Source organism: Lycium barbarum, chromosome 10 (genome assembly GCF_019175385.1).
Source record: "Lycium barbarum isolate Lr01 chromosome 10, ASM1917538v2, whole genome shotgun sequence".
Taxonomy (NCBI): Eukaryota; Viridiplantae; Streptophyta; class Magnoliopsida; order Solanales; family Solanaceae; genus Lycium; species Lycium barbarum.
The window spans coordinates 103,115,608-103,133,778 of record NC_083346.1 but is presented as its reverse complement, the minus strand read 5'-3'; the positions used below and the strand labels follow the sequence as shown (position 1 = coordinate 103,133,778).

The following is an 18,171-nucleotide window of genomic DNA, read 5'->3' as shown; positions in this document are numbered from 1 at the left end:
TCATTTTGAGGCTACACATCTAAGTATCTTATCATTCAAACCACCACCTTCCTATGACCGTCTTCAATTTCGAATAAAATCTAGGTTTACTGCGAGACTGTTTTCAATGTTTCGACTCTGGCCAATTTTTACTCTACTGTTAAAAGGGGACGGGTGCAAATGCTTGTTATCATTACAAATTCGCTAAAAATAGGGCATAATAAAAGAAAAAGATACATATAAGTGATAACTACTAGTTGAGGATAGGCTTTAAACTTGTATGGGATTTTTTTATTATTATCATTGGTATTAGTATTATTTATATACATTTTTAACAGTTTTTTCACTTTTATTTATTTACGTAAGAGGGTCAAACCCCCACCTATTATTTTGGCTCGAGAATGCCCCTCAAACTAACACCCTAAACCTGATGGCTTTTTCCAATTAAAAAGAGAAGGTCACGTAGCTTATTATGATTGGTCACATTATTATTTAATTTAAATGTTAAAACCTCCCACACTTACCTATTTTCAAACGTCTTTCCTCCTTGTCGAACTTATATTTACATCAAAACTAAGAAAACTGATCCAAAAATCTGATAAGAACCAATGATTTCAATTATGGATTTAGTAGGCGTGTGGCCATGAAAACCAAATATTTTTCACTTCATTTGGTCTTTTGGAGTTAGAGTTGTGCTTGTTATAGTTTTTGCAAAGAATATTTGGTTGTTTGAATGTATTGAAAGTGAAAACAAGTTTTTTGGTGTTTTTCAAATTTCAAATACAACTTCAAGTAGTATTTGGAATTTCCATGGCCAAACGTTGATTTACAAATAAAGTGAAAACGTTTTCCGGAAAAAAGTGAAAAGTTTTCATGGCCAAACGGGCCCTTAGTCGCTTCTAGGTAAATCTGCTTGCACCAACAATATAAAAAAATTAAAAATTTAAGGCAATACAGCTTGATCTTCTATACTTTACTACTATTGTCTTCAAAGCACCTCGAGTTTCTCTCTTTCCATCCGCCAAATGCAAGCTGCGACAATCCTTCATCAATTTCTGTCTGAGGCTCCTAGTCTTGCCTCCTTCCAACAATGGGGTAGATGAGTAATCCAATTTGGCATTACCCAAACAATGTCCCTAAGATTAGCAAAGATCCTCCAAAGTTGCATTGTAATCCTACAATGTAAAAATAGATGACTAATTGTCTCACCCTCTTCACCACACAAGTAACAACTAAAACAAAGAGAAATTCTCTTTTTTAGGTTCTCTTGAGTGAGTACTGATTCCCTTGCCAACAGCCATGTGAAATGGGCAACTTTGAATGGTACCTTCACTTTCCAGGTGTGCTTCCAAGGCCAAAGTTGCACCTTCTAGTTACTTGGGGGATAGAATTAAAAGAGACTTTTGAGTTATCTATTTGAGGATTTAGGACACAAGTTTTAAAAATTGGGTAAAAGGGATTTTAGTATAATTAGGTATTAATGGGGTTATGCTGATTTAAAAAAGAATATTTTTATACACCCCAAAGTTTTGCTATTTACAAACAGACCCAACATATAAGAGGGTTTTTTAGCCAAAAGGGCAACAAAAAATTTCCATTGTCAGCTCATTTTTTCAGCGGGAGCAGCCCTCCCCACATTCATCTTCGTCTTCTTCCATATCTTTTTTTTTTCAATCTCAACACATTCCAGCCTTCCAAACGCCTTGCTCTCTTCAAACTAGGGTTAGATTTATTTTCATTGAACCAAATGAAATCTGCATTTGCCTTCTTCTTCATCACTAAACCAAAGATTTTTTAATTTGTGTTACTTCTCTGTTCTTGATAGTAATTTGTTAATACATTGTTTGGGAATTTACTTCAAAGGGGATAAATAGTTCATCTCAGTGATTTAAGGTAATAATTTAATGTTCTTCATCATTTTCTAAATTAAACATTCTGTACTTCTATATTATTAATAAAAAACTACACGTTGTTTATAAACAACATGCAGTTTTTTATAAACAACTGCATGTTGTTTAAACAACTGGATGGTGTTTACACAAATGACCTGCATTTCACATGGTGTTTACATAAATATCATATATTTTTTAAAATCTCCATGTAGTGTTTACACTAAAAAACTGCACATCCTAATGTATTTAAATATTCATGTATAGTTTAAACAACTGCATGGTATTTATGCTAAGAGTTTGCACTGCACATGCAGGCTCCATGTAAACAACCAAACTTTGTTTAAACAACCACAAGTTGTTTGCACTGCGAACCTGCAAATAAATTATCTATGTATAAATACTGTACTGACTATAATACTGTCACAAATTCTAATATGTATCTATGTAATATCCGCAGGTATTGTGACAATTAATGGGGGACACAATACTATTAGCAATTGATCTACATGGTGAATGGATAGAGACCGATGAGCGTTATAGTTGGAAGTCGAAGGGTGGTCTTACAGTACCGATACTAGTGAGGAGGGATGTTACGTATGATGAGTTTGTTGATATCGTCATTACTAGGTGTAAGTTATGTTGTGCGTCGAAGGATCTCTCAATCACTTACATGCTCAACATTGTTGCAACGGAAAAAGCACATTTTTCTGAAATAAAGGATGATGATGATTTGCTCACTTATTTAGCTGATGTTGACAAAGATAGTCGTCGTTGGCCCATTCTAAGGGTAAATGTGGTTGAAATTGGGCCGATAGAAGTTCCAGAATCTGGAGAAGCAATTGGAGTGTTCCCTAGACTTGCTAGTAATACAGTAGGGCAAGAAGAAGCTGGAATTTTTTTTGGATTTGATTACAATACAGCGAGAGTAGAAGCTACTTCAGAGTTTCCAGATTTTGATTACAATATCGCAGGGGTAGAAAGGGCAGAAGAAGATACAGATTCTTCTATTAATCTGTCCAGTACACAAGGGGTTGAGGGCTCAACACAATGTAGCTACAGTCGTGAAGACGGCACAGGATTTTTCTCGAGTCTAACTTTCAAGAAGAAACAAGAATTGAAAATCCTATTGAACCTTGCTGCCGTGAAGAATAATTTTAGTTTTGAGCAGGTAAAGAACACAAAAAAAATCTACAATGTCAAATGTGTAGATAAGAATTGCAAGTGGCGACTGCGAGCTATGAAGTTTGAGGGTACCGACAGGTTTCGTATTACCACATACCATAATATGCACACATGTGGAGTACAACATCTTACAAGCCAGCATCGACACGCAACCGCTGAAGTCGTTGGTAAACACATTGAAAATAAGTTTATCGAGGGGAACAGTCTATCTACAAGAGAAATTAAGGAAAAAATTCATGTAGAATTGGGATGCAAGATTAGTTACTGGAAATGTCCGGCGGGTAGTTATATTGCAAAATATTTGACAAGAGGAACACCAGAACACGGATATGAAGTTATAGATAAGTACCGTCATATGATTCATATTAAAAATGAAGGAAGCAAGACAGATTTGAAGGTTCATTCTTGTGGCAGGTTCTTGTATTTTTTTGTATCCTATGGAGCTTGGATAAATGGATTTGCTTATACAAGAAAAGTCCTAGCTGTTGATGGAACACATTTGTTTGGAAAGTATGGCGGAGTGTTGTTGTCTGTTGTGGCGTTGGATACTGAAAATCACATATTTCCCTTGGCATTTTGTGTAGTAAATTCAGAGGGTGATGCCTCGTATCAGTACTTTTTTGAACAATTGCTCGAGATCGTCCCCAACACTAATGAGTTGTGCATAATTTCTGATAGACATCCATCTATAAAGAAAGCAGTTTCAAAGATTTATACTGAAGCTCATTATGGAGCTTGCATGAGGCACCTTGGTGAAAGCATCCGCAAAAACTTTCACTGTGGAGATTGGATGCACCATTTTTATGATGCAGCGAAAGCATATCGGAGGGACGAGTTTAATGATCATTTTCAACAAATCAAAGATTTGGATATGAGTGTCGCCAAATATCTTGAGGATGTTGGTTTCCACAGATGGAGTAGGGCACACTTCCCTGGCAACAGGTACGTTATAAACAGCCAGTGGTTGCTTAAACAAATTATATTTGCTTACACTAAACAACAAGAAGTTGTTCAATCACTTCTTGATTGTTTACAGTGCAGATTCTTAGTTAATATGTATGTATTTCTTGATGTTCTAGGTATGATGTAATGACCACCAACATTGATGAGTCAATTAACTCAATGTTCTTGGCGGAAAGAGAATTCCCGATTACTGCTCTATTCAATTCTATAAATAGGATGTTTGCTCAAAAGTTTCACGAGAGGCGTATGGTGTTGGCCAACACATCAACCATATGTTTCCCTTCCGTTGAAAGAAAAATAAGAGAAAATGTAACTATAGGCAATACACTATTGGCCCATCAAATAAGCTTCCACACTTTTAGCATCATTGGTCATGGTTCAGTGGCTATGGTTGATCAAAACAATAGAATATGTTCTTGTAGAGAGTTTGATTTGGAAAAAATACCTTGTCCACATGCTATTGCAGCGATAAGAACCCAGTTCGGGGATGATTATGGATTAAGATTTTATGATTTTGTTTCTCCATATTATTCAGTATGGTCATACAAACATGCATATGAAAAATCAATTCATCCAGTGTTATCTGAAGAATTTTGGGAGCTTCCTCCAGAGCTTTCGGAGAGTAAAATACCTTGTCCATATGTGGTGCGAAATCCGGGAAGAAAGAAGAGAAAACGTGCACCTTCAGTCTTGGAGCGGTGTTCAAAGAAGAAGAAAAATAAATGCTCCATATGCAAAAGAGTTGGTCACAAAAGAACTACGCGTAGTCTCAAAGCGACACAAAATGAAGGAACAAGCAGTAGTGTAGCTTTTTAAATTCGTACTTATAACCGAATCAATATATTTTGTACTTGAAACTGAATCAATGTACTATGTTGGCTGTTTTTGCTATTGGTCTTTACATGTGGATATTGTTTGTTAACAGTTTAAAGTCTTTCCCTTAAAAAGTAGGTAAACAACTAGTGGTTGCTTAAACAGACACTAGTTGTTTCAGAAAATATCTAATTATTTATACTGGAAAATTATTGCTCATAAAAATATTGGTAAGCAACAAGAAGTTGTTCAAGCAACAATAGACAATTGTTTAAACAAATAACGATATAATAAACAACAAGAAGTTGTTCAAGCAACTCCTGATTGCTTATACAATAACATCGTATCTCGTAAAAAGTAGGTAAGCAAGTAGTGATTGCTTAAACAAATAATTGTTGCTTACAAAACAACTAGAAGTTGTTCAAGAAACTCCTGATTGCTTATACAATAACTTCATATCTCGTAAAAAGTAGGTAAACAACTAGGAGTTGCTTAAACAAATATTGATTGCTTATAAGAAACAACTAACGACTGCTTAAACAAATATTGATTGCTTATAATAAACAACAAGAAGTTGTTCAAACAACTTCTTATTGCTTATACAAGAATTTCAATTGGACATTTATATGAATATTTGAACATCAACTTATTGACTTGACAACAATTCAACATCAAACGAGTCGTTCAATTAGTAATTAAACCCAACTTAGTAATTTGATCACAATTGATCATCAACTGATTGACCCTACTAATACTATAACTATAACTTATTGATCAAGTGATAATTGAATCAATGTTGTTTGATTATATGAATATTTGAACATCAACTTATTGACTTGATAACAATTCAACATCAATCGAGTCGTTCAATTAGTAATTAAACCCAACTTGGTAATTTGATCACAATTGATCATCAACTGATTGACCCTACTAATAGTATGACTATAACTTATTGATCAAGTGATAATAGAATCAATGTTGTTTGATTGTATGAATATTTGAACATCAACTTATTGACTTGATAACAATTCAACATCCAACTTCCCATTTGATGGATTTTAAAGTAAACAATCCATAGTTGTTTAAGCAGCCACTAGTTGTTTATTATAAGCAATCAATATTTGTTTAAGCAACCCCTAATTGTTTACCTACTTTTTACGGGATATGAGGTTATTGTATAAGCAATCAGGAGTTGTTTGAACAACTTCTTGTTGTTTATTGTAAGCAACAATTATTTGTTTAAGCAATCACTACTTGTTTAACAATTTTTTTATGAGCAATAATTTTCCAATATAAATAATTAGATATGTTCTGAAACAACCAATGTCTGTTTAAGCAACCACTAGTTGTTTACTTACTTTTTAAGGGAAAACTTTATACTGTAAACAAACCTACTTTTTATGAATAGCGTAAACAACTACTGTGAATGTTTAAGCAACCACTGAAGCTGTTAAACAACATCATGTTGTTTTAGTAAACAACCATCTATAAATAGCGTAAACAAATACTGTGAATGTTTAAGCAACCACTGAAGTTGTTAAACAACATCATGTTGTTTTAGTAAACAACCATCTATAAATAGCGTAAACAACTACTATGAATGTTTAAGCAACCACTGAAGCTGTTAAACAACATCATGTTGTTTTAGTAAACAACCATCTATAAATAGCGTAAACAACTACTGTGAATGTTTAAGAAACCACTGAAGTTGTTAAACAACATCATGTTGTTTTAGTAAACAACCATCTATAAATAGCGTAAACAACTACTGTGAATGTTTAAGAAACCACTGAAGCTGTTAAACAACATCATGTTGTTTTAGTAAACAACCATCTATAAACATCATAAACAACTACTGTGAATGTTTAAGCAACCACTGAAGCTGTTAAACAACATCATGTTGTTTTAGTAAACAACCATCGATAAACATCATAAACAACTACTGTGAATGTTTAAGCAACCACTGAAGCTGTTAAATAACTTCATGTTGTTTTAGTAGGCAACCATATATAAACATTATAAAAAGATCCATAGCATCTTCTACAAATTATCCATAAATAGTCATCATACTTCCACATCAAGAAATAGTCTAACAAAAATATCCACCACAAATTTATCAACAAAAATTATCCCAACAAACACATCCCTAGTTTATGGTTCCACTCTTTCCTTGCTCTTATCAATGTCAAGAGGCTTGTAAATATCAGGCAGTAGATTTGTCACACTTATCCTCTTCTTCATTTTACGTGCACCAACAGTAAATGGAGTTCTTATGTATTTGGAATTCCTTAACATCCTCCTAGGATCGAGTTTTTTATTCAAAGTAGATAATTCTTCTACAAGTTGTTTGGCAAACTTCCCCATTTCTTTGAACTCCTCCTCCATTTTAGAAATTTTCAGTTCCAATTGTCTTTGTTTCTCCGCACAAGTGAGACATTCACAGGAGCACTTCGCATTTGAAGGACAAACACCAAAAGATCCTGCACCAAATCCTCCTTCACTATACTGACCACCAAAATCAAAGTTGACTGGACTATAAATAAATCTGTCACCAGAATTCACTAAAGGGCTCCGCGGGTTCCTTTCATCACCCATCCCTCTTGGAGTGTTTCTTTCTGCACCCACACCCCTTGGTGGGCTCCTTTCCTCTGCCCCACTCCTTACTGGGATCCTGTCCTCACCACCAACCTCTCTAGCTCCTACTTCACCCGTTGTGATTGTTGTCACTCCAACCAATTCTGCTTTTAACATATCAATTTTTTCATCGGCTTCCTCACTGGAAAATGGCTCAAGGTCCTTCATGTATTTTTCCCCTTTTTCTGCATTTGTAGGAATCAGGAAAGGGTGCACTACCTGCATAGAAAGAACAAAAAATTCAATGTTATGATCTTCCTTTATAAACAACATCATGTATATTAAACAACTGAATATTGTTTAGTTCAAACAACCTCAAGTTGTTTAATCAAGTCTCAGGTTGTTTAAGAAAGTCTTAGGTTGTTTAACAAGTTTTAGAGACTTACGTTTTCATCAGTGGTACCGAATGGATCCATAGATTTTTTTAGGCCTCCATACGACATCCACCTTAGCATACGTGGCAATGTCCTCTCAGGGGGAACATTCTTAGCATTTCGTTGAAGTTTCGGAATAGCTTCAAAAGCCCAAGCCTAAATTACGTAACAATAAATGACAATCAATATAAGTATTAAAAGCAAAATAATATTAAAAAAAAAATTATTTAGTTACCAGGAATGCCCACGGGAAGCCGTAGAGGTTGTATTAAGATTTTATTAGTTTTGCAAGATACTCAACAGTCAAAAGATAGCTTTTGAGACCCCACGGATATTCGTTGAAGACAGAGGGCTTGCAAGCTAGCTTGGTCATGTCTGCATCAACACCTGATGATATATCTCTTGCACATAAGATGCAGTGATAGAATCAAACCAAGGCAAGTGAAAACTTATAATTTTTTGGTGTTTCAGGTGATTTGATCTTTTCAAGGAGGAAGTTAGCAGTAACAGTTTTTCCTTCCTTGGAAACAAATTCCCATAATGGTTCACCCTTCTTTACCCGACAAGCCAATGCCTCTTCAGAAGGAAAAGGGTGACACCGTAGTCCCGTCATCAAGGAAAATTCCCTTAATCCAAAACACACAGGCATATTTTCATATTCAAACCACAGCTCCATCTTTTTCTGACAAATGATGCGTCGGAGTAGAAGACCATGAACTATCAGCGACCCAAAATTTACCCGCTGCATTGGAATATCTATAAAATGCCCAAAACAACTTTTTTTGAACCTATCTAAAATACCTTGTTCTACCAGAAGTCCTCTAAATTCAAGAAATGTTTTTCCTCCTAGAGGTGACTTTACAAAAATCTTTCTCGGAATATCACCGTGCGCGGAATAATGTGTCTTGAAGCTATATTTTGTAAGATCAATGGACTTGATGCATTCGGGAATCTCAGTATCAGAATCATCAGCAAACTGTACATGATTATAAAATTGATTAATTAAAAGAAAGTATAAAAAAGCCACAAACATATGTTGTTTGAACTGGTGGTAGTTTAAACAACTAGTTGATGCTTAAATAACAACTGCTTGTTTACAATAAACAATTAGTAGGTGTTTAAGCATCCATCAGTTGTTTGAACTGGGGGTAATTTTCTAAAAAATAGTAAATGGATACTAAAACACCTACTCTTTGTTTTCACTAATGACAATTTAAAAAAACACTCACATTTGATCTTGAAGGGGCAACATTCTCATCATGTAATACTTTTTTTGTTTGTTCGAAAAGTACATGATTTGTTTCTTCTTCCCTTTCTTCTCCACTTTCATTTTCTTCTTGTTGATCCGTTGATTTCTCATCTTCTGCATTTTCTTCTCCACTTTCATTTTGTCCTTCCTGATGCGTTGATTCCTCATCTTCTACACTTTCTTTTCCACTTTCATTTTTATCTTCCTGATCTATTGATTCCTCATCTTCTCTAACTGAACCACGAGCTGATGAGGTCAATTCTTCTGTTTCCTGAGTTTGTGGAAGCCTATCCGCTTCTCCAGCAGAAGCAGACTCCTCTTCCGTTGACCTAGCCTTTTTTCTAGGCCTTCTTTTATAAATTTTTTGATTTTTTGTTTCCATTTTATCTACATACATAAAGCATCATAAATTGTTAACAATAGACCAAATGAATAAACTTCTCGAAGTTATAAAATAAACACAAGTTGTTTAAACAACCATCGATTGTTTACATATAGAAGAAATTCTGAAACAATAGCAGCCACAAAATACTTAGAAATTCTGAAACAATAGCAGCCACAAAATAAAATATTTCTTGCAAGCAAAGAGCTAAATATAACACCAATTTGAAAAAGAAAAGAATTTGATCAAGCATCTTAAGATGCTAGAAGTGTTTTAATCTGTTTTTTCCATCAAACATCATTATTTGGGACTCTGAAACATCTAACGCTAACAAAAGTTCAGAAAAAAAAAATCTTTCTAATCATACTTTTTCCTCCATGAATTAACAAGAAAAAACACCCAAGAAAGTCCTAGAACAAAATCACCAACAAGTTGTCTTAGCCAATTATAAGCCAAATCCTCAAGCTTCCTCTCAAAATACACTCTCCATAATCTCATTGCTACATGAAGACAATCACAACCTTTCGCGAAAAAACTCTGAAATTCCCTCTCCTTAACAAAAGACACCACAAATAACAATAACCTAATGACACATAACATCAATCCAACAAATAAATCAGATGTTTTAATCACCAATTAGTCATGTGGGATTGACCCTAACAACCTTTTGGCTGTTTCAATACCATGTTCAAGTACATAAACTTCATTCAAATAGAACATTGTTACAACTGCTATTAGTGAATGTAGAACACAAACTATAAAGAAAGCAAATGATCCCATTCACTAAAATTCACAAAACCCAAAAACCCATTTTTCAGAATTTACAACCTTTTTGAGACTCAAATTGATTTTAGACTGAAATCCCAAAAAACTCCATTTTTAGAGTTTACAAAAAGAACAAATCATATAGAGACCCAAATTGATTTCAGACTAATTTATAATAGTGAATGGTAAGATAAAGTTTACTGGATCGATCGACCAAGAAAACAAAGGAAAAACAAAAACCCCGTGTCTTAAATGAGCATAAAAACAATAGAAATTAGAATAAAAATAATGCATATCTCAAAAAACTCGAATTTGCAGAGAAAGAATGTTCTTGGAGGAGAAACCAGTAAAAAAAATGGTTAAAGAGAAAAGAGTGGAGAGGAGATAGAGAGAAGAAGGGGAAGAACTGAAGAAGAAGAAGAAGAAGAAGAAGAAGAAGAAGAAGAAGAAGAAGAAGAAGAAGAAGAAGAAGAAAAAGAAGAAGAAGAAGAGAAGAGGAGATATGAACGGGCAGCAGCTTTGTTTTGTACTGGAACATTGATTTATTTGCAAAGTTTTTAAATTTTAATTCTAACCACCAAGTATTTAAATATTTTAATTCAACCCCAATATCTTCATAATTATATGGTTATAAAAAAAGAAAAGGAAAAAGAAATAGAAATCCCTTATTGTGCATTCCACTCTCAAAGAGCCTTTTTAGCTCATTTTCCCTAGTTACTTTGGTTCAGAAATTTGTATGTTTTCTACTATCCACCATAATTTAAGACTTCAAGCTTTGCCCCGCAACTTTAAATTCCAGATATCAATCCTCCCTGCCTTTTCCCCAATAGGTTATTACTCCATTTGACTAAATGGAAAACTTTTTTATGTTGATCACTCTTCCATTTGATCTTGTCTAGTCTTTTGATCACTGCAGCAAGATTAGGAAAAAGCATATATCATATAGGATATATATTGTGATTTCCACCTAGGCAACATCTACTCGCATTTTTCAATCATAGAGTTCCAGATATTTAGAGACTTTGATTCAGCTCCTAAAGGCATACCAAAGTAAGTAGATGGCAATGCCCCTACTTCACCTAGAATATTGGATATATGTGATTCTTTCTCCTATTAATGTGTAAACCATAAATCCCTTTAAACAATACCTAAATACCTCTCAAAATCTTCATCAGCATCATAAAGATTAAGGTGTCATCTGCATACTGTAGATGAGTGATTTCCATGTTGCCATTTACATTTTCACTTGTGACAACCTCAAAACCTTTGATTCGGTCATTTGTTCTTGCCACTTTGATCATGTTATTCAAGCCCTTCATGACTAGTATAAATTTAAAAAATGAGGCAAAGGATCCCTATCTCTCAACCCTTTATGTGCTGGGAAAAGACCTTCAGGAGAGTCATTGATAAGAACTAATAATCTGACAGTTGAAATGCAATCTTATCACTTCATCTATTTTCCTCCAAAACCCATACATAAAAGCACCTTCAGCAAAAATTCTCAGTTGAAATGATCATATGCTTTCTCAATGTCCAATTTGCATAAGATTACTGGCTTGCTTTGTTTAATTCTAGAGTCTACTGCTTGGCAATTAGATTGGCATCCATGATTTGCTGTCTTTAATGAAAGCCATATGTTGTACATCCACCAGCTTGCCTGTGACTCTTTTCGGTCTTTCTATTAACACCTTGGATATCGCTCATAAAAACTGCCTATAAGGCTGATGGGTTCCATATCTTCTATGAAGTCTGAGAATTCTTCCACAACAGGGGTCATGTAAAATTGAAATCTCCACAGACAGACCAGTGCCCCTCTATTAAACCCTTGACAATCCTAATTTCCATCATAGAAAAGGGATTCTTGAGTCCACTGCTTGGCAATTAGATTGACATCCATGATTTGCTATCTTTAATGAAAGCCATATGTCGTACATCCACCAACTTGCCTATAACTCTTTTCGGTCTTTCTATTAACACCTTGGATATCGCTTATAGACACTTCCTAGAAGGCTAATGGGTTTCATATCTTCTATGAAGTCTGAGAGTTCTTCCACTGCAGGGGATCTTCTTCTGGAATTAATTGCCATAATCCTCAGCCAAACTTTCTGTTTTTGGGATGATTAAAAACGATCATGGAGGACGGACCGTAAACCACAATACGGTCCGTAAAGTGTGGTTTACGACCACTATTCATCCCGACAAATATTCATTAAAGACTAGATTTTGGATTATTAAAAAGGGACCAAAGCCTCATTTTATTTCATTTCTTATCTATACACCTCAAGAGACTTCTAGAACTCTCCAAATAATTCATCCACAAGACTCAAAGAGAATTAATGATCAACAACATTAAATCCTTGAAACCAAGTGCAAGAACACATCAGGGGATCATCTAAGTCAAGTAATTCCCAAGAAGGTGAAACTAGAGTTTTGTCCAAGTGGAGTATTGCAACTCAAGACTTGTTCAATCATCATCCAAGGTAAGTCTCATGATTAATTCATGTTGTTTGAGGCATTAGAAGGCTTAGACACTTAAAGTATACAAGGACATAGAAAATGAGTCTTGCATGGGTGAATAGTGTCATAATGGAATAGTGAATGGATGGGATTATGAATGTTGATGTGTTATGATTATGAATACGTTTTAAATGACGTATAGACCATAGAATAGGGGCGAAGTAAGCAAAACTATGATGATGAGCTAAAACCATAAAATGTGGGGATATTGGAAGAAAATGGTGGATTTTGCTTAAGGCGTGTAAACGATGATTGTTGCTCGTGATATTATGAGTGTTGTTGTAAATGTTTGGGAGTTGCAATAGAGGGGGGGAAAAGTAGTAGGAACAAAGAGAATGCCGCCTAGTTTTCCTTAGAAATAATGATGCGTTTTCGTAATCCGTTAACTAACATGAGTCAAATTTTCTCGTAAAGGTGACGACGTGATATCGAAGGAAGATAAGTGGACGACAACGTAGCTAAACGATCAAGGTATGTGAGGCTAGACCCTTTCTTCTTTGGCATGAATCCCATGACGTGATTTCCTTTCTTTCCATGATTCTCCTATACCCGGAAAGCCAAGAGCTCAAGATCATAAATAGCTATATGAGTCAAAAGATATGATATGATGTTCTTAACGTAAATGATGTTGTTCCTTGTATACACTCACCTTATACATTGATTCCTTCAAGGTGAGGCAGAATAATCATGTATGTCCATAATAGAATCGGGGGTACACAACCTTCCGTCACCTCGATGGAATACAGCTAATCTAGAGTCCTTATGCATGTATAAGAACAAGCATATTTTATAAATATATTACTATGAGTATTTTTCCATGAGCATGTCATGATTGCATTTACACCGGGCCTAGTTGGCCGGGCAGACACCGCTACGGCAGGCGGCTATACGGACACACCGGGCCTAGTTGGTCGGGCAGACACCACTAGTGGGCGGCATGAGATGGTACCCCGGACGCGGGCTCAGATTATTGATTATCACACCGTTCCGGTAAGGATGGGCAGCTTGCATGTCATACATTTATGATATTATGATAAGTATGAGTAAGATAGCATGCATTACGTCTCTTATGATTACTATTCCGGCTCAGATGTTTCTATTGATGCTCTCACTATATTGTTGTTGCTCTTCTTCATTGTTTATGCCTCTCATACTCAGTACAATATTCGTACTGACGTCCTTTTCTTTGGACGCTGTGTTCATGCCCATAGGTAGATAGGGAGGCGAGTTTGATCCAGATACTTAGGAGCTGTCAGCTGTTGAAAGCACTCCATTGTTCGGAGGTGCTTATGATTTCCCTCTTGATGTAAATATATGTATATTTTGGGCATGACGGAGTCTTGTTCCATCCATAGTATGATATGTCAGTAGAGGCTCGTAGATGCGTAGTGTGGGTAGCATGGTCTCACATCTTCGTGTATATGTGCACTCATTATTTTGATGTATTAAACCTTTCTATATACAAAAGTATTCATGTTTTCATATAAGTTATGATCTTTTCTATGTTTTAAGTATAAATGTGATAATAAGGCATTAATCGAGTAAGGTGAGTAATAGAACGAGCGGTGCTCGGCAGCTAGCTCCGGGTACCCGTCGCGGCCCCTAGCTGGGTCGTGACACATCTGCAATAAGGTTCGCCACCATTTTGTCGATGGTTCCCTTCATCTGCATGTCTTTTTTGACTAAGTCTCGAGTCTTTCCGCTCATATATTTCTGTTTTTTTATGAGTCAAAATTGCTTCAAGTGACGGAGCTTCTGATTCGGATTCGTCAGATTCTGGCGACCTAGTTCTGCTCGCCAGTGGAGAAAGTTCAAATCGAACACTGCTCCACCCATATCGGAATAAAAAATTTGACGTCATCTCTTTCTATTAGTGTCGCTAGGGCATTTCCAACCGTCGACTGAAATTTGAATTATCGCCCCCTTCATATGATTTTTAAGATCAGTCTCTACTTCAGTTGAGACCCATCCGCCATATATATTCCCAATTTCAATGAAAATCCTGTGAGACCATGGTTGAAGACGTACTTCCAGCGCTCTAATCCATGTGGTTTTTGCGATTTGGTTCGATGGTGTATATCCAGCTATCTTGATTCTTATAAATTCAATAAGAAATCAATGGCCCCAAAAAACAAAACCCTGAGATTAACACAAAATAGGCCTTTTCTAGTCAAAATACTTGCATGCGTGCCCAGCATCATCCAAGAAATAAGCACATGAAAATAGAAGGCCAAATACATAGGTGGCCCCTTAAAGTTGCCATGATTTTCATTTTTACATTTTACCTGAAGTTCGTTCCTATTGGACAGTTCAACTTCAGCAAAAGCATGCCTATTAAACAAAAAATCTCAATATATAAGAAAACATAGGCACGTGATCACAAACGCTTCCTCAATGTAAAAACAAGCAAATAAAATCTGCCTGTTACCTCAACATAATGCCCGCCTGAATTAAAACTAAAAAACGATCTATTTGGTGTGTGTGTGTGGGTGGGGGGGGGGGGGGGGGGGCACCCTTTTTTTCCTTCCATGTTCACCCTAAAAAAGAGGGAGAATATGGCAATGAAAGTGAAATTTTTTCAACGACTTATTTCTCCATCATAGATATCGCCATTTTGCTAGGGTAAAAGAATATATTTCCCTGTTTTTAATGAAGCCAAACACAAGATGATGAAGCAAATTATTTGCCACGCTTCGTTTTTTGATGCCGCACCCGTCTCGACACGGGACAGGTGCGGATGCAGGATACGTCTCGGATACGATCAACCAACTTCGGATACTTTGACCGGGGGGCCACCCTTTTTTTCCTTCCATGTTCACCCTAAAAAGGAGTGAGAATATGGCAATGAAAGTGAAATTTTTTCAACGACTTATTTCTCCGTCATAGATATCGCCATTTTGCTAGGGTAAAAGAACATATTTCCCTGTTTAATGAAGCCAAACACAAGATGATGAAGCAAATTATTTGCCACTCTTCGTTTTTTGATGTTGCACCCGTCTCGACACGGGACAGGTGCGAATGCAGGATACGTCTCGAATACGGTCAACCAACTTCGGATACTTTGACCGGAGTCCATGGACAAATTTGGGAGAAAATTGAGATTTTGATTTCTCCAAATGAAAGATAAAATAGATTTAAGACATGGGTAATGGCATACCTTCAATATTATAGCCCTTTTGTCTCATATTCGTTGCTTCATGTTTCAGGCCAAATAGAGAGAAACCAAGAATTCAATGACTCGTGTTCTTTATAGCTCTATTTTTATAATTTTGAATGTTCTTAGTCGAATCCCCCCACCTGTATCCATACCTGGATCGGCACCCCCGAATCTTAAAATTTAGATTTTACCGAATTCAACACTCCGATCCGTACCCGTATCGGATAGCCGCACCCAAGTTCGAGCAACTTAGATCATGGCTGGTGAATAAAAAATTAAGGAATTGAAGAAGTTCCCACAACTTATTGTTGGATCCAATCGGAAGACTATTACATACTGTAATGCCAAAATATATAGAGTCTTAATATGATAAATAGAATTATGCTCTCAACTTTGATATAGATGACTCGATCCATAGAAGACGATGAACTTGTGAAGTGCCAAAAAAAAAAAAAAGTGATAGCCTTAAGGGGCTACTTATGTATTTGGCCAAAATAGAATTGTTGAACAACACTGCACATTTATTTACTAAGAAATGAGCACTAACAAAACAAATGAGCTCTTATCATTGACAAATACAAGAAAGCCAATAAATTAGTATGGCCATTGAAGAACAGTCAAAACCAAGACACTGACGTGACATCAAAATCATAGTCATTGTCATACTAAACTAATACACAAGCAGAATTTTGTTGTGAATCAGTATAGCCATTGGCATAATTAATTCAACACAAAAAGAACCAGTTTATTCGTCTATTGAAATAACTTTCAAAAATCGTGTCAGATTAAACGGGTCGGCAGGTTTGGGTTTTAAAGTGGGTGAGTTTAATTTTTAAACATTGTTTTAAAAGGCAATGTCAGGACTCGCCTCGGGGCAGGGCAGTGGCAAAACGCCCTGGGGCTAACGTGCGGGGCTTAGTTCCTATGAGGCATACGCCCTAAGCACCCAACCGTACGCCCTAAACACGCCTAACGCCCAAAGCCCAGGGCTCGCCTAACAGTTCTTACACAAATTATATTTTAAATTCCTTAATTAAAATCATTCACCCTCATAATTGTTTAACAAAATAATGATACTTAATAGTTTTTCATCTATAGAAATAGAAGATTGGGTGTAACTCATATAACAAGTCATAGTATTGGATATTTACTATTTGAGAACGTCGTGAGGGTGAATATCACTTAATTTTTAAAAAAAAAAACACATAGCGGAATTGTGCATTTTCACTTGTCATTGGTCATAAGTCCTATGTATCAGAATTATCATATAATTTTATTTTTTGTTCATGAAGAAGTTATGTTTTAATTGTAATATTGATAAATTTTATTGATTATTTGCTTATAGGGAGATAAAATGAATAGTATGATAGTAATAGTGTTTTAAGAAACTATGTTTTCTTTCGTGTTTGAAAGTTAAAATGTTAGAATTGATTGGCATTTCATAATAGCTTTTATTTCATTGTATTGTTTATACATGTAAAATTATGTTATATATAATTACAAGTTATAAGCGGTGTATAATGGATTGCTTTGATCATTTTTTTGTGAGGATCGCGCGCGCACACACACACACACACACACACACACATATATATATATATATATATATATATATATATATATATATATATATATATATATATATTTCATTTATTTACAGTTTTCTTTTATTTTTTATGTAATTTTACCTATTTAAAAATATTAATTGTAATTATATTATTTTAAGAAATACTAAAAAATAAATACCCATGCCTCGAGGCTTACGCCTCGTCGAGGCGTATGTAAAACGCCCCGCCTTACGCCCCCGCCTTTTAAAACACTATTTTTAAATTGAATAATATATGTGGCCAATCATAATAAGCCACGTGGCTTTTTAAAAAAAATTGGAAAAACCATCAGTTTTAGGGCGTTAGTATGAGGGTATTCTTGAGCCAAAAGAATAGGTTGGGGGTATTTTTAGCGTGTAAATCAGGTCCATCCCTTATGAGTGACTTGTTTAGGAGAGCTATTATCTTTGTTGAATTGTGAGTATCTGGTTATGATCAGATTTGATTTTGTAGAATTAAATTTGATATGCTATTAAATATTTTATGATATTAGATCAAATAAAATCATTCCTTGATTCAGAGAATCTGCTAGAATCAAGGATCAGATTGCTAGTTTGTTTGTTCCTCTCTACTATAAATTTTTACATCTACAGATGAATAAACCAGGGCATTTTTTGGTACCAAAATTTACATGGTATCAGATCATCTTTATTCCTA

General features: G+C 35.3%; 2 protein-coding genes across 4 annotated transcripts; one reads left to right on the top strand and one right to left on the bottom strand.

Annotated features, from left to right (window-relative positions):
* The first annotated feature begins 2,343 nt into the window (after nucleotides 1–2,343).
* LOC132613220 (uncharacterized) lies at nucleotides 2,344–4,832 on the top strand. The gene is made up of 2 exons (XM_060327261.1): nucleotides 2,344–3,995; nucleotides 4,133–4,832. The coding sequence occupies exons 1-2, from the start codon at nucleotides 2,344–2,346 to the stop codon at nucleotides 4,830–4,832; spliced, it is 2,352 nt and encodes a 783-aa protein (XP_060183244.1).
* Nucleotides 4,833–6,867: 2,035 nt separating this feature from the next.
* On the bottom strand, nucleotides 6,868–10,302 carry LOC132614359 (uncharacterized). Of its 3 annotated transcripts, none has more exons than XM_060328786.1 (4): nucleotides 9,067–10,302; nucleotides 8,073–8,813; nucleotides 7,850–7,993; nucleotides 6,868–7,682 (listed from the first exon to the last, which is right to left on the bottom strand). In XM_060328786.1, exons 3-4 carry the CDS (start codon nucleotides 7,916–7,918, stop codon nucleotides 6,981–6,983), a joined length of 771 nt encoding a protein of 256 aa, XP_060184769.1. In that variant the 5' UTR covers nucleotides 7,919–7,993; nucleotides 8,073–8,813; nucleotides 9,067–10,302; the 3' UTR covers nucleotides 6,868–6,980. The 3 variants fall into 2 exon arrangements, 2 of the variants coding, with proteins under 2 accessions (XP_060184769.1, XP_060184770.1); XM_060328787.1 differs by having other exon boundaries at nucleotides 8,073–10,302.
* Nucleotides 10,303–18,171: the final 7,869 nt, after the last annotated feature.